Source organism: Candoia aspera, chromosome 3 (assembly GCF_035149785.1).
Source record: "Candoia aspera isolate rCanAsp1 chromosome 3, rCanAsp1.hap2, whole genome shotgun sequence".
Taxonomy (NCBI): domain Eukaryota; kingdom Metazoa; phylum Chordata; class Lepidosauria; order Squamata; family Boidae; genus Candoia; species Candoia aspera.
In genome coordinates, this window is record NC_086155.1 from 115,851,622 (window position 1) to 115,864,652 (window position 13,031).

At 37.6% G+C, this 13,031-nt stretch overlaps 1 protein-coding gene across 4 annotated transcripts in view; it reads left to right on the forward strand.

Moving 5' to 3' along the window:
• The window catches only part of RIN2 (Ras and Rab interactor 2), a 68,398-nt gene that overhangs the window by 48,635 nt on the left and 6,732 nt on the right, over positions 1–13,031 (forward strand). For all 4 annotated transcript variants that reach the window (XM_063298694.1, XM_063298696.1, XM_063298693.1 and 1 more), the window contains 2 exons: positions 8,502–8,807; positions 10,530–10,661. In XM_063298694.1, coding sequence (XP_063154764.1) covers positions 8,502–8,807; positions 10,530–10,661 — 438 coding nt within the window. The remainder of the gene's footprint in view (positions 1–8,501; positions 8,808–10,529; positions 10,662–13,031) is intronic.

Below are 13,031 nucleotides of genomic sequence, written 5' to 3' on the forward strand. Positions count from 1 at the left end.
TTTCATGACTTTAAATGAAATATATTACTGCATATTGAGATTTTGAAATATGCTTGTGTTTTGCTTGAACGTATAATTTGCATGCCTTGATGTTTACTCCAAAGATGAGAAAGCAGTCTTGGCCTTGGGGACCTGCTTAGTTACTACCTTTTCCTCTGTTAATGATATTCTGTGTGTGTGAGAGAGAGAGGCAGTGCATTTTAGCTGCATGGGCTTAGTTGAACAATTGATGAGCAATGCTTAATTCTGAAGAAAGGCAGTTTAAGCAAGCAGAAATTTTGCTTTTGTACAATTTTGCTGCCTTCACCAATCTTGAGGTTTGCAAATAACCACAACAGAGCAGATGCATCAGTTATTGCTGATTTAGGCAAGAGCTATGTGGCAAATGGATTGAGTCATCTGAGGCAGTAAAACAAGGCCAGCCTATTCCATAGACTGCAATTCAGTCTCTCAGTGGCAAATATGTAGAAAGAGAGAAGGAAAACAATTGTTACAACTAGATAAATAGTGCATGTTTTCTTTCCAGATTTTCTTGATTAGTTGTCATTTAATTTCTCTACAGTTATGTCTCCAGACAAAGTTTGCTTCAAATAAATTTTATTCCCAATTCTGTAGGAAGAATTTAGGATAATAGTTTCTGATCAGAGACCTGTTGCCTCAGTGCTTTCAGAAAGAATGAAGCATAATAATGAAGTAATAGTATTGTTTCCTGGTGTGATTTTGAAAGTTCTGTGTGCACATGTGCACCATCTGATCCAACATACTATTTCCAAGAATTCCAAGAAGTATTTCCACGCCAGATAATTCCAGGAAAATCACAGACAGAACAGTCTTGGCATGCAATTTATTTTGCTTCTAATCTCTGAATTCAAAGATACATTGTCATGAACTTGGAAATCCCTTTTAGGTAGCATGGCAAATCACCCACGGCAGGTTTCATAGGAATTGCCATATTGCAGAGCAATGTATACGGATTGTGCAAACAGCAATTTTCTTTCCCTTCTCACAATCAAACAGTTTTATTCCTCCTCCTCTGCCCTCATTCTTGTTTTATAAGGAAGGGAAGAAACCTCTCAGTCTTACAACAATGTTACAAAGTCAGTTTGCTGAAGTTACTAAGATTGTGACTGTAGAGCATTTCAAGCATTCTAGAACAAGCATGGGCCGCCTCTGTGGCTTCAGAAGGTAACAGAGAACAACTTTCACCATCCCTCACCACCGGCCATTCTGGCTGCAAGTTATGGGAGTTAATGCTGAATAATATCAAGATGGCCATGCATTGCCCATCTCTGCTTTACAATTACTATTTGAATGCTATTTTTATATGACTTTAGTTATAGAATTTCAAATCTGCTTTTCCTTGATAAAACAATGCCAGTATGTTAACACAACAAATTAAAGAGATTTACAATAAAATCATTTTACACTTAAAGTGTCATTTAAAATGTTGACATTTTAAAAAGTATAAAGTTACATGGCATGGTCATTGTCATTCCTATATCTATATATTTGTTTGTGGGGCAAATAGTGGGATTCTTCCCTTGGGTGTATGTTGGGTTCATGACCAAGGTAAGACCTGTGCAAATGGTTTACATGCTAGGCCACCATATGTTGAGCAACAACAGTATGTTAATGGCTCACATACTGCCCACAAATAAGTTCCTGTAGATAAAAAATGGACAAACTTCACTTTTGCTTTAACTGCTTTATTAATTCCAAGAATAATCTATTCTGTTTGTTAACATAAAAAAACTAACAAATGGAGCCTCATGAAAAGGACATATTAGAATTTAAAAATGTTAATGCTAATGCTAGGTATTCATTTTAATTACTAGAATTAAACAAATCTCACAGTCCTTTTATATAAAAATCCATTTAGGGGATATCAGATATGTCTTCATTTCAGCAGTATAAATTAGAAGTGGCTATTTTGTAAATGACATTGTTAAACATGTAAGCCAGAAATCCTTACAAATAACCCAAAGACTTGATTCAGATCTACCTTCAGTCTATCCCTGCTATAGATTTTCTGGTTAGCCAAGAACTTTTGCACAATCTCAGTGGGAATTTTCTGGGCATATTTGGAAGGATAATGGGTGCGGTATAAGTATAATGTCCAATTCATGTCTGCGGTCCAGCATCTCCACTGGTCACCTTCGGATGCACTGTCTCATATTCATTCACAATACAGCAATAGGAGATTATGCAATCAATGTAAGGCCAGTTTTCAGCCTGCAATGAAACTTGGTGGAGAATTCAGGGAATTACTCTTGAGTTGTTGCTGCTGTTGCTGTTCAGTCATTCAACTGCTTCCAGATAGTGGTGATGCAGCGGACATTATTTGGCCAGGTTGGTCTGTCACTAACTACATCTTTGAGTTTTTGTAAGCTCATGCTTGCCTGCCATCTTCTGTTAGGCTCATTTTTGAATGCCTTCAATATTTCCAAGCATCAGGGCTTCTCCAGTGATTCTTGCCATTATGTTCAAAACATTTAAGCTGTAGCATCACTAGCATTCCTAGTGAGCACTCTACTTCATCTAGTACTGAATAATTTGTTCTTATGGCCCAAGGTATTCTCAGCAGTATTCTCCAGCACCACAATGCCAAGGCATCCATTTTTCTTTGTTTAGACTTTCTCATGCTCCAGTTTTCACAGCTATATATTACAACAGGAAAAACCATAGGTTTGACAGTACAAATCTTTCTTGTCTGGATGATGTTTCTGCAGTTTAATGCTTTGTCTGGATCTGTCATAGTCTTTCTCCCAAGCAGTATGTTTCTTTATTTCATGATTACAGTAATTTAAAAAAACCCTTCTTATTCATCACCATTTACCAAGGAACAGTGATCTTGGTAACAGCCAATCACCCACTGTAAGTCCTTAGAACTTGAACTTTTCCTCCTCCTGACTGCAGCTGTCGCTGGGGAAAAAAACTACCGCAACACAGTCCCCCATGCAAAGAAAAGTAGAGCTGTCTTGGGGGAATGTAGGAGAGAGCTGTTAGGTGGGGACTTGGAGAACAGATTATACAGTCCTGAGATTGAAGGAAGCATGGGAAAGAAACTCAAAATAGCTTCACCTTTACTTTGTTTAGTGTAAAATGGGACAGAGAGAAACTTTCAAGATTAATATCAGTCCTTCAAGGCAGGCCAGCTCAAGAAACAGGCATAGCAAGGATTCCAGAATTGTCCTTTTTTGTAGTTAGATGGAATCACAGAATTTCAGTACCTCTGCTGAACCTGCCCAGCAGGCATCTAACTCAAGATACACTGCAAATGCTTCATACTGTCCCACTAAAAGTTCTTTTGACAACCCTTCCCAGAAGTGTCCAGATCACTTCAGAAAGAGACACTGAAGATGTAAGAGAGATTTTGCCATGTTGCCACACTTTCTTCCATGGTATAGGCTGAAACTTGAGTTTTTTCCTGTGTTTGATTAGGCTCATTCTTTCGCCAGCACCACTCTAGACAACCTTTTTGTTGCTTCATCCCCCAGAGTCCCTCACTGAGCCAAGGAATTTCCCTGGATGAGCAAACGAGAGGCTGCTCAGGTGCAGTCCTGTCCCAGGCTGTAGCCATTTCCCAATTCCAGAAGGCAACGAAAGCCTCAGCAGAGCTGCCCCCAAGATTTCAGGAGAACCCCCAAGCACTCTCTGGAAACTGAGTAGATCCATTGGGTGGTTCAGGCAGACAGATCAAATAGATACCTCCCTCCTTGAAGAGAGAAGAGGCACCAGTAACTCCATAGCAGTCCGAGAATGCTGACTGTGGCAAAGGACACCCTCAGATCACATCACATTTGCTCCAAGACAAAAACTAGAGGGTAAGATCAGAACAGATGAATTAAAACTACCTTGGAAGTAGGTCAAGTTCCTCAGGAGGAACTTCCTGTTTGGCAAGTTGTCAATCAGTGGAACAGACTGCCATATAAAATGGTGAGTTCCCCTTTACTAACAGTTTTCAAATAGAGGCTGGATGATCATCTGTCAGAGATACTCCACTGTAACTTGCAGTAAGCTGAGAGCTGGACTAAAAGATCTCTAAGGCACCCTCCAACTCCAATGATTTACCTGTTAAATTACCTAATTTATGTTTAAATTGTGTGGAGCACTTTTCATTGTGTTTAAATTGGCTGGAGCACTTTTGAATTGGGTTCTGTGAGCCACAAAGCTCCACAGAATGTTCACCCTATCAAAAACATCTCAGTTACCACATATCACGAGAGCAGAACATCACCATTGGTGCTTTATTTTTAATTTATTAAACCATTGTGATATATTATGAATTGTAAGAGTAAGTTTTGGTAAATAAATAAAGTGAAACGAGGTTCTTTCAGGACAAAAGGTCACTCAGATATTTGTTTTCATTAAAGTGTTGTGCCTCAAAAGATTGCAGAAGAGTGTTTTCTACAGGAAGCAGATGGACATTCCAGAAGTCAAAGGAAAACTACTCACACCATTTAAACACTTCCTCTTTCCACTTTGAAGTGGCTAATTGTATGCCTAAAGAGAGGCTAAAGTCACTTGAGTTAATTAATAAATGCCCATGTGATAAAGCTCAAAAGAATTGTATACTGATTAAAAATGGATTTGTGGCTACAATCCTAAACATAATCTCTGGAAGCTGCAACATTGTACTTCTGCAGGATAAGACTATATCTATAAACAACTTCGTGAACTCAAAACCAGATTTGGATAATCTTTTAAGCCAGAAACCATCACTGAGAGACACACAAGATTTCATAGTGTAGCACAAATTGAAGTTCAGGGGAAAATGGCTATGATATTTTTTCCCTAAAATCAGATTAACATAGTAAAAGAAAAGAGTAGCTGCAAGATCTGAGTTTTTGCTAGTCATTGGCCATATTGCTGTTGAATGCTGTGAGAGCTGCTACCTGTTGGAAGTTGGGGCATCTTTTCTTTTATTCTTAAAGAATGTTCAGATATGTATCGTTTAGTCCAAATGGCTGATTTGTCAGATGTCCCTAACGCTTCAGCTCTTGTCACTCCTTTTTGGTTTGTCAGAAATCCTCCCTGTAAAAAGCTGATTCAGATGTAATCATGTGCCTGGCAAATGATAGAGGCTGGTAGAGTTATTTAGAGTAGTTCTCATTTCCTAGGACTTTGTCATTTATTGATCCAACCATCTCTTTAGCTGATAACCTGCTTTTAAAATGCTCAGAAAATAACTTTTAGCATGTTTTTAGCGTGATACTCCTTAAAAATGTTTTGCTTACCTTATTGTCAACTTATTAATTTTTCCAGAAATATATGCCTTTTTTCTCTTTGGTTTTGTTTTTTGCTTTATTTGCATTACTGCATTTTTCAAGCTAATTTTGCATCTGAGTTTTCATTGGAGTCGTTTTAGAAAATTTTCTTCAGGACCCTTGGAATGTAACTCTTGTCTTATCAATGTCTCTTTAGCTAATACCCTCATGGAATTTTTTCTTTTCAAGATGAGCTCCAGACTGGATTTTCTGGGACAGTTTTCCATATATGTGTGTGCACGTGTGTTTATTTTAGTTTGATAGTGCTGTTCCACTATCATTCAGTTGTTTGAGACTAATCCTTGAGCAACCTATTAGGATTAATCAAGTGGGTCACAAGAACAGGAAGAGAATTTGATATTTATACATCCCATTATTTTTAGAAAGAAACTCACAAAAATTGTAGCGTAACTCATAAAACAACTTTGCATATCCATTGTACATAACTGCCTTCAGACACCCAAAATGTTAGTACTGTACAGTTCCTTGCCACCAAAAGGTTTCCCCTTTCTCTCCCAGCCCCTTCCATGTATCATCTGCCAAGTAACTTTTGTAAAACTACCAAAAACTCTACAGTACAAAAACTGTTTTGCCTCAAACCACTCATCTAAATGAAATGGCAAACGTTGTTGTTGCCATATACATCTCTGCTCTTCATATTGTTCTGAGAGGATCAGGAGATAGATTGCTGCTTGCTGAAGGAGAAGCAGAAAAGGTAAACCTTAATTGGAATGAAGTGTAGGTAATTGTGGAAAAATATTGTTCAGAGGGAGTGAAGCTATGAGCAACTGATAAAATACTCCTTTCTGGTTAGTGCTGAGGTATACAAATACTCATTCAAGGTTACAAATATTGACTGTCTGTATACACAATACATAGTGTCTCTAGAAAACAGTGTTGCAGTTTATTCAGAGATTCCAACTGGCGGGGGGGGGGGGGACCCTGTACACAGAAAGTGGGAGGAAATTCTGTCAAAATAAAAGATGTTTACACCATTTCCTTCTCTTTGGGAAAAATCAACTTTAATGCTTGGTGTGGGTGTGTTTTAGTGACTTTGTTGCTGACTGGCTTTGTCTTTCCATGTAGAGAAGCCAAGTGCAAGCTTTTTTCAGTCTAACATAACCCTCAGATTTGCAGCTTGTGTATCATACTCCCTGCTGTGGAGTTGCTTCCTGCATTATCACCAATGTCCTTCTCCACTCCTTGAAATATGAGTTCATTTTCCTAAGAAAATGATTTATAACAAATCTTTGTGTTTATAAGAAATGTTTATTTTTGCCCCACCACCACTTTCAGCTTTTGAAATGGTTATTTTTTAAAAAAAATTGTCAGAAAGCATATGCTAGTAGTTTTGTGTATAATTATCCATTTCTCTGAAAATAAATATAATAATAATAATAATAATAATAATAATAATAATAATAATAATAAATGTATATGCCACCTTACTCTCAGTGACTCCGGATACCTTCTGTGTGTGAAGGGAGTAAGAAAATAAGCAAATGTGATGAATGGAGATGTAATGTAACAATTACTATTAAGGGTATGATTTAAATTAGGTGTTTTTAAAATTGGACCAAATGTATTTCCTGGGGCCCAAAATAAGGACCAGGCTTTTATGAGGTATCTAGTTTCCTTTGGTGGAATGAGTATTATGTTATGAAGAGCAAAATCAAAGGGCAGAATTAATAAATTGGATTGATAAATATATGGTCTCTTTAACTCTGAATCTTGTGTCCAGAGAGTTTAAGTCTTGTGTCCAGTGTGTCCTCATTCAGTCCAGATGTTTGAATAAGGGAAAATGTCCCTAGCTTGAAAAAGGAGAAAAAGGATTTAGGAAACTACAGAGTAGTTCAAAACCAGGAAGATTGTAGAGCAAATCATAAAGAGATTAGTCTGTAAGCACTTTGAAAACAATGTAGTAGCGTCAGAAGTCAGTGAAGAACAAGGCTTGCTAGACTAAACTTCGTATATTTTGGGACTGCTGCAAATATAATATCTCTCACTTTCAGCAAAGCATTTGACAAAGTACTCCATTACATTCTGATTAGCAAGGTAGTTAAATGTGTCCTGAATGGCATGACAATTAAGTGGATGCATACCTGGCTTAAAGACAATCTTCAGAGCAGCCTTTCTCAACCTTTTGACCCTGGTGGAACCCTTGAAATATTTTTCAGGCCTCGGGGAACCCCTGCACACTCAGGCTCAAATATAGGCCACAAATTACGAACTTATTATATTTGTTTGATGTAGATAAGCATTAACAGTGTTCTTAAACTAAGAATAAAGAATGAAACTTACCTCTTTAATGTGAAGTTATCCGAATTTGAGATAATTTTTTAAATAAATTGTGATCTCCCAGGGAAACCCTAGTGACCTCTCACGGAACCCTAGGGTTCCACAAAAGCCTGGTTGAGAAACCCTGCTTCAGAGAGTGCTCAGTAATGATTCCTCATTAAAACTGGAGAGAGGTATTGAATGGGATGTCACAAGGCTCATTCTTGGGAATGTAATCAGTATTTTTATTAATAAGTTGGATGAAGAGATGGAGGGAATGCTGATCAAATTTGTAGATGGCAAAAAAGTAGGTGCACAATGATCTTGAGAAACCCCAGAATGTTATGGTATAGTAATTAAGAATTCCTCACAAGCTTGCAAGGCAAGATGGACAAAATACATACATTAGGTCTGCATTGTTGTACTTAGAGTTTTAATGTCATGCTGCAGATGCAGGAGTTTCCCAGTTGGTTATATTTTTAGTTGAGAATTTAAGTCTTTATATATTACCAAGTCAGGCAGGAGAATTTTTCTTCCAAATAGAAGTAGTTTTGTTTTTTCTCTGATACTGAAAATGTTGTAAGTAGGCATGTAAGACAGGAGGTATTGATTTCTCTTTTGGGAGCTTCATTCTGAATTATCTCCAAGATGTACAAAAATATTCAGATTAGTTAAGGTTCTATAGTTCTGGGATTCAGGAAAATCTGTGGCACACTATGGACAGATTTTTATTTTACAGTTCTTTCTTTCCTAATTAACAAGAATAAAGATGCCAATTGCCATTTTTCCTGTTAAAAAGCAGCTGGAAAACTATTTTTGCCATTAAAATTGTTTTGGAAATTTAGTGAAATGATTATCCTGGCTGGATAAATTACAGTACATTTTTTCTGTTTATGGAAGAACAAAAATCAAGTTTCTTTGTCAGGTAATGTTCTTAGCTTGCTTGTCCTTTTTCAGATGTGGTATTAGAGAAGGCCATGCATAAATGCATCTTGAAACCCCTCAAGGACCACGTGGAGATGATGTTGAAAGAGTTCCATACAGCTGATGGCTCATGGAAGCAGTTGAAAGAGAATCTTCAACTCGTCCGACAGCGAAATCCTCAGGAGCTGGGTGTTTTCGTCCCAACACCAGATTTCGTAGATGTTGAAAAGATTAAAGTCAAGTTCATGGCCATGCAGAAAATGTACTCCCCTGAAAAGAAAGTTATGCTGCTACTAAGAGTGTGCAAACTGATTTACACTGTGATGGAAAACAATTCAGGTAAGTGTTAGATTTGGACAAAAAGCTCTGAGCTGTTCAGAGATGTTTCTATAAAATGAGAACCATTTCATTTGCCAAAAGAGTTTCATATTTTCTTACTTTACTTCTGGTGCATTGTAATTTCATACACTCTTATTTTAGACAGTCTAAATCTTGGCTCCAGATGAGGTAAGTTGATATATTTTTTCCAAATCTTGGTGCAGTTCAGGCTATATCAGATTTCTGTAACAATGGGCTAGATATCTATCTATCTATCTATCTATCTATCTATCTATCTATCTATCTATCTACCTACCTACCTACCTACCTACCTACCTACCTACCTACCTACCTACCTACCTACCTACCTATCTATCTATCTATCTATCTATCTATCTATCTATCTATCACATTTCTTCACTGCCCATCTCGGCAAGTGACTCTATGTTGAATGTGTTGGAAAAAAAACAGTAAGAAATTTAGTTGCCATTAATCATGCTTCAGATTTCCTTTTGTGAATATTCTGTAGAGATAATTATAGTGATGCTTATTGGTCTGAATTTAAATGATGTATCACTATTGTATGGGAAGGCTCTTCATACTGGTGCCAACTCATATTGTTTTTTAAGCACTGAAATAAAATTCTTGTGAGGTAAAATAACAAAATATATGGAATATTCTATGGTTCTTTGGAAAAAGCAGTTATGCTCTCACCTCCATATTCACTGCAGAAAAAGCCATTCATTCAATAAACACCACTGTGATTGCTGCTGTTGTGTTACTACATATTGAGGGCTGTTATAAAATGCTTAATGCAAAAGTCAGTCTTTTTATACTGGATGGTTAATAAGAGCTTCTCTGATAGCTCTATGTGATATAACATCCCCAACTTAGCAGATGAGTTCCAAACTGACCCACTTTGCTCAATGTAAACAATAATCTTCGTGCCCTGATATTGCAAGCATTACGTTGTGGAGCTCAATTATTTGAAAACTTTTGAGGAAAACAGTTTATTGACATAGACGGATGGGATTATTTATGTAAGAAAATTTGGTCTTTAATCAAATGTTTCCAGACATATCATTCCTATTCTACCAGTCAAAAAAATCTCTTATTATGTGGAACTAATTGTATCTTAAGTAGAGCAGTGGTGTTGCTATCAGCAAAAATAAAGTATTCAAAATCATGAATTGGTGGTGATTTTGAAGAGTACTTTCATACATCTCCAATAACATGAATAGGTTGGATGAGCCAACTTCTGAAATCAGTTAATAGAAGGCCATGAAGCTAATCAGAAGCCTTACAGTATCAGGTTGTCAAATTTGCATGGACTGTTATACCAGCTGTTGTTTGATTCAAACAGTGTTTATATATGTGTGCAGGAGATAATTTGCTTAGCCCCTTGTTTTAATTTTTGAGCTATTTGTTCTTGGTGCATTGGTTCTTTACTGCATCCTGTGTCCATTCCTCAACGAACTCTGTTGATTATCTAAATGATATCTAAATGAGTTCCTATTCTATAAGCACTGTTAAGTCTGCATTCAGATTCTCCATGGGTCCCTATAAACTTCAGTGACAGTACTATAGGTATCTGAATGCTTGTCATGGACTTAAAATGATACCTTAGATGAAAATAGAAGTGGAGAGCACAGCTTTTACAAACGGAGAACAGCAAAAAGATCTAGCAATACATTCTGATATTGTTTGTGTTCTGCCTCTCTATATTTCCTACCCTTTCCCTAGGGAGAATGTATGGGGCTGATGACTTTTTGCCAGTGCTGACCTATGTTGTGGCTCAGTGTGACATGCTGGAGCTGGATGTGGAAATTGAGTACATGATGGAACTGCTGGACCCAACCTTGCTGCATGGAGAAGGTAATGCCCTTGAAACTCTAAGGATGATGACTTTCCGCCCAGGAATGTGATTACTGATAGTATGTCTGAATAGAGAAGCTTGAAAAGTGCCAAAACTTCTAACTTGTTACCAACTGCTTATCAAGTAATTCCTACAAAACAAAGAGATAACCAAACCAAATGAGATTAAAAGTATTTGTCCCAGTTGGCATAAGAAGTAAAAAGGGGGTATTATCAATGAAAACTGTGTGTCTATGTGTGTGTATGCGCATACTTGGAAATAAGAAAATGTGTTAGCCTGGTATTTTAGATTATAATGGCTACGTTAATGCTTGTCATTTTTACAGCAAGTCTGATTCAATGTGACTTCCCTCACAAAAAAACAAACAAGCTATCAATCCATGCCTCTTGTGATATCCAGTTGTGTTTGTGAATAGTATCTCTTACTGTGTTCCACTAATATGGAAAAGGATTTTTTTCATGTTTATGTTTTTGGGTCTTGATAAAAAAATAATCCTTCTGCATTACAGAAGTGGATTGCTTCAGATTTGTATTTCCATTTACTAATGCTTCTCTAAAACCTTTGTTGGTCTGTAATTGAGAAGAAAAATATTTTCTTGCCTATAGAAGAAATAGAGAGTGTACACATTAGAATATGAAGAGGGTTCAGTGCCGAAGAACAGTTTAATTCAGTGGATAAATTTATAACGTTTATATATAAGAGGCCTGTCTGCATTTGCTTGCTGAGAGGAAGTGACTCCTTTTCTGTGCCTTGCCTATCCCATCTTCTCCCCTCAAGTACAGTTTTTTAAAAAAAATTAGAATAAATGATAGAATTCAAGTGAATTAAAAAGGATACATGCATCAGCAGCAAGACTGACAATTGTTTTAACATTTTTGAGTGTTTTAACTTAGTATGTAAAATAAAAATACCATGGATACATGAGCAAGTTTGCAAAGTCCATCAAAATGGATTTGCTCACTGGACAGCAGCACTGAAGATAGTCCACTAGTATTTGCCTTCCACTAATCAAAAGTGTGCATTAGTAACCTCAGATTTGTGTGAGAGAGATGTTCCTGAAAAATTCCTACTGAAGAACTTAATATTAATATTAAAAACATGCATTAAGGAAACATTCCTTAGTGCTTTCTTTTCTCCATCCCAGTATTCTGTCCCTTTTCAGGACTTTTATTTATTTACAGGACTTACGTGGCCGCCTAACCCATACAATGACTCTAAGCGGCTCACTACAATCCACAAAACATGGTTAAAAACGTACCCTTCCCCTCAGGCACCAGACCAAACATTCTCACAGCTCAACCCCCCCACTCCCATCCTAGCCAAATGCTTGGGGAAGAGCCAGGTCTTAACAGCCGTCCAGAAGGCTAAAAGGGTAGGGGTCCCTCTGATCTCTGGTGGGAGGCTGTTCCAAAGGACTGGGGCGGCCACCGAGAAGGCACACCTCTGAGGTCCCATCAGATGACAGCATTTAAAAGAGGGGACCTGGAGCTCACCCACCCTATCTAACCTAGTAGGATGGGCAGATACCCTCAGGGTGAGGCAGTCCCACAGGTAACCTGGCCCTGTGCCATGTTTTCATATCCTATGCACAGATTCTTCCTACCCTCCCCCATACACGTGGACTCTTTCCCCCATGCAGACCACACAAACACCCTAAGTTATGCCCCCCAGCAATCTACCGTATTCATGTTCTTGCAGCCCTGCCACAGGACCTGTTGCATTCCCTGAGTGGATTTTTGCATACTAGCACAACTGACTTTTCTCCCACCCTGCATGCCAACTCTGTTGTAAATCTGTGTAGTGCATGCTACTTGATCTGGAGTGTCCTGATCCCAGGAAAATACATAGCTGCTTTAAAGTGAAAAGGGGAGCTAAGAGTAATGGCAGAGAGAGGTTTCTAACTTAGGATGCTCCGATTCATAGCTGGGTCTCTGAATCATTGCGCTATATTAGTGTCATCCAGTAGTGGGGCTGTTACTTCGATTATTACTTTTTCAGATTTTTGTATATTACTTTTTTGACATATAGGTTAATAATTTTGCCAGAAAAGGCATGGCTTGAGAAAGAAACATGAGTAGTGGCTCTCCAGTCTGCATTAATGTAGCCAAAACTGAATTTGTCTTGGCATGGACATGTCAACTTATGGGAGAAAAAAACATGTGAATATGTCTATTCCCTGTAAATTTCTATTGACTCTTCTATTGAGAGTAAGTGTCATTCAAAGTGATTGCAACATTTTCAGAAGATACGTGCATTTTAAATAGGACCTAGAACATGTTTTCCATTCTAAAGAGCTATTTCTTTAGATTTCTACATTTTCAGTGATTTGATTCAGCATGAATCTGGAACAGGGAAACATTCCAGAGACT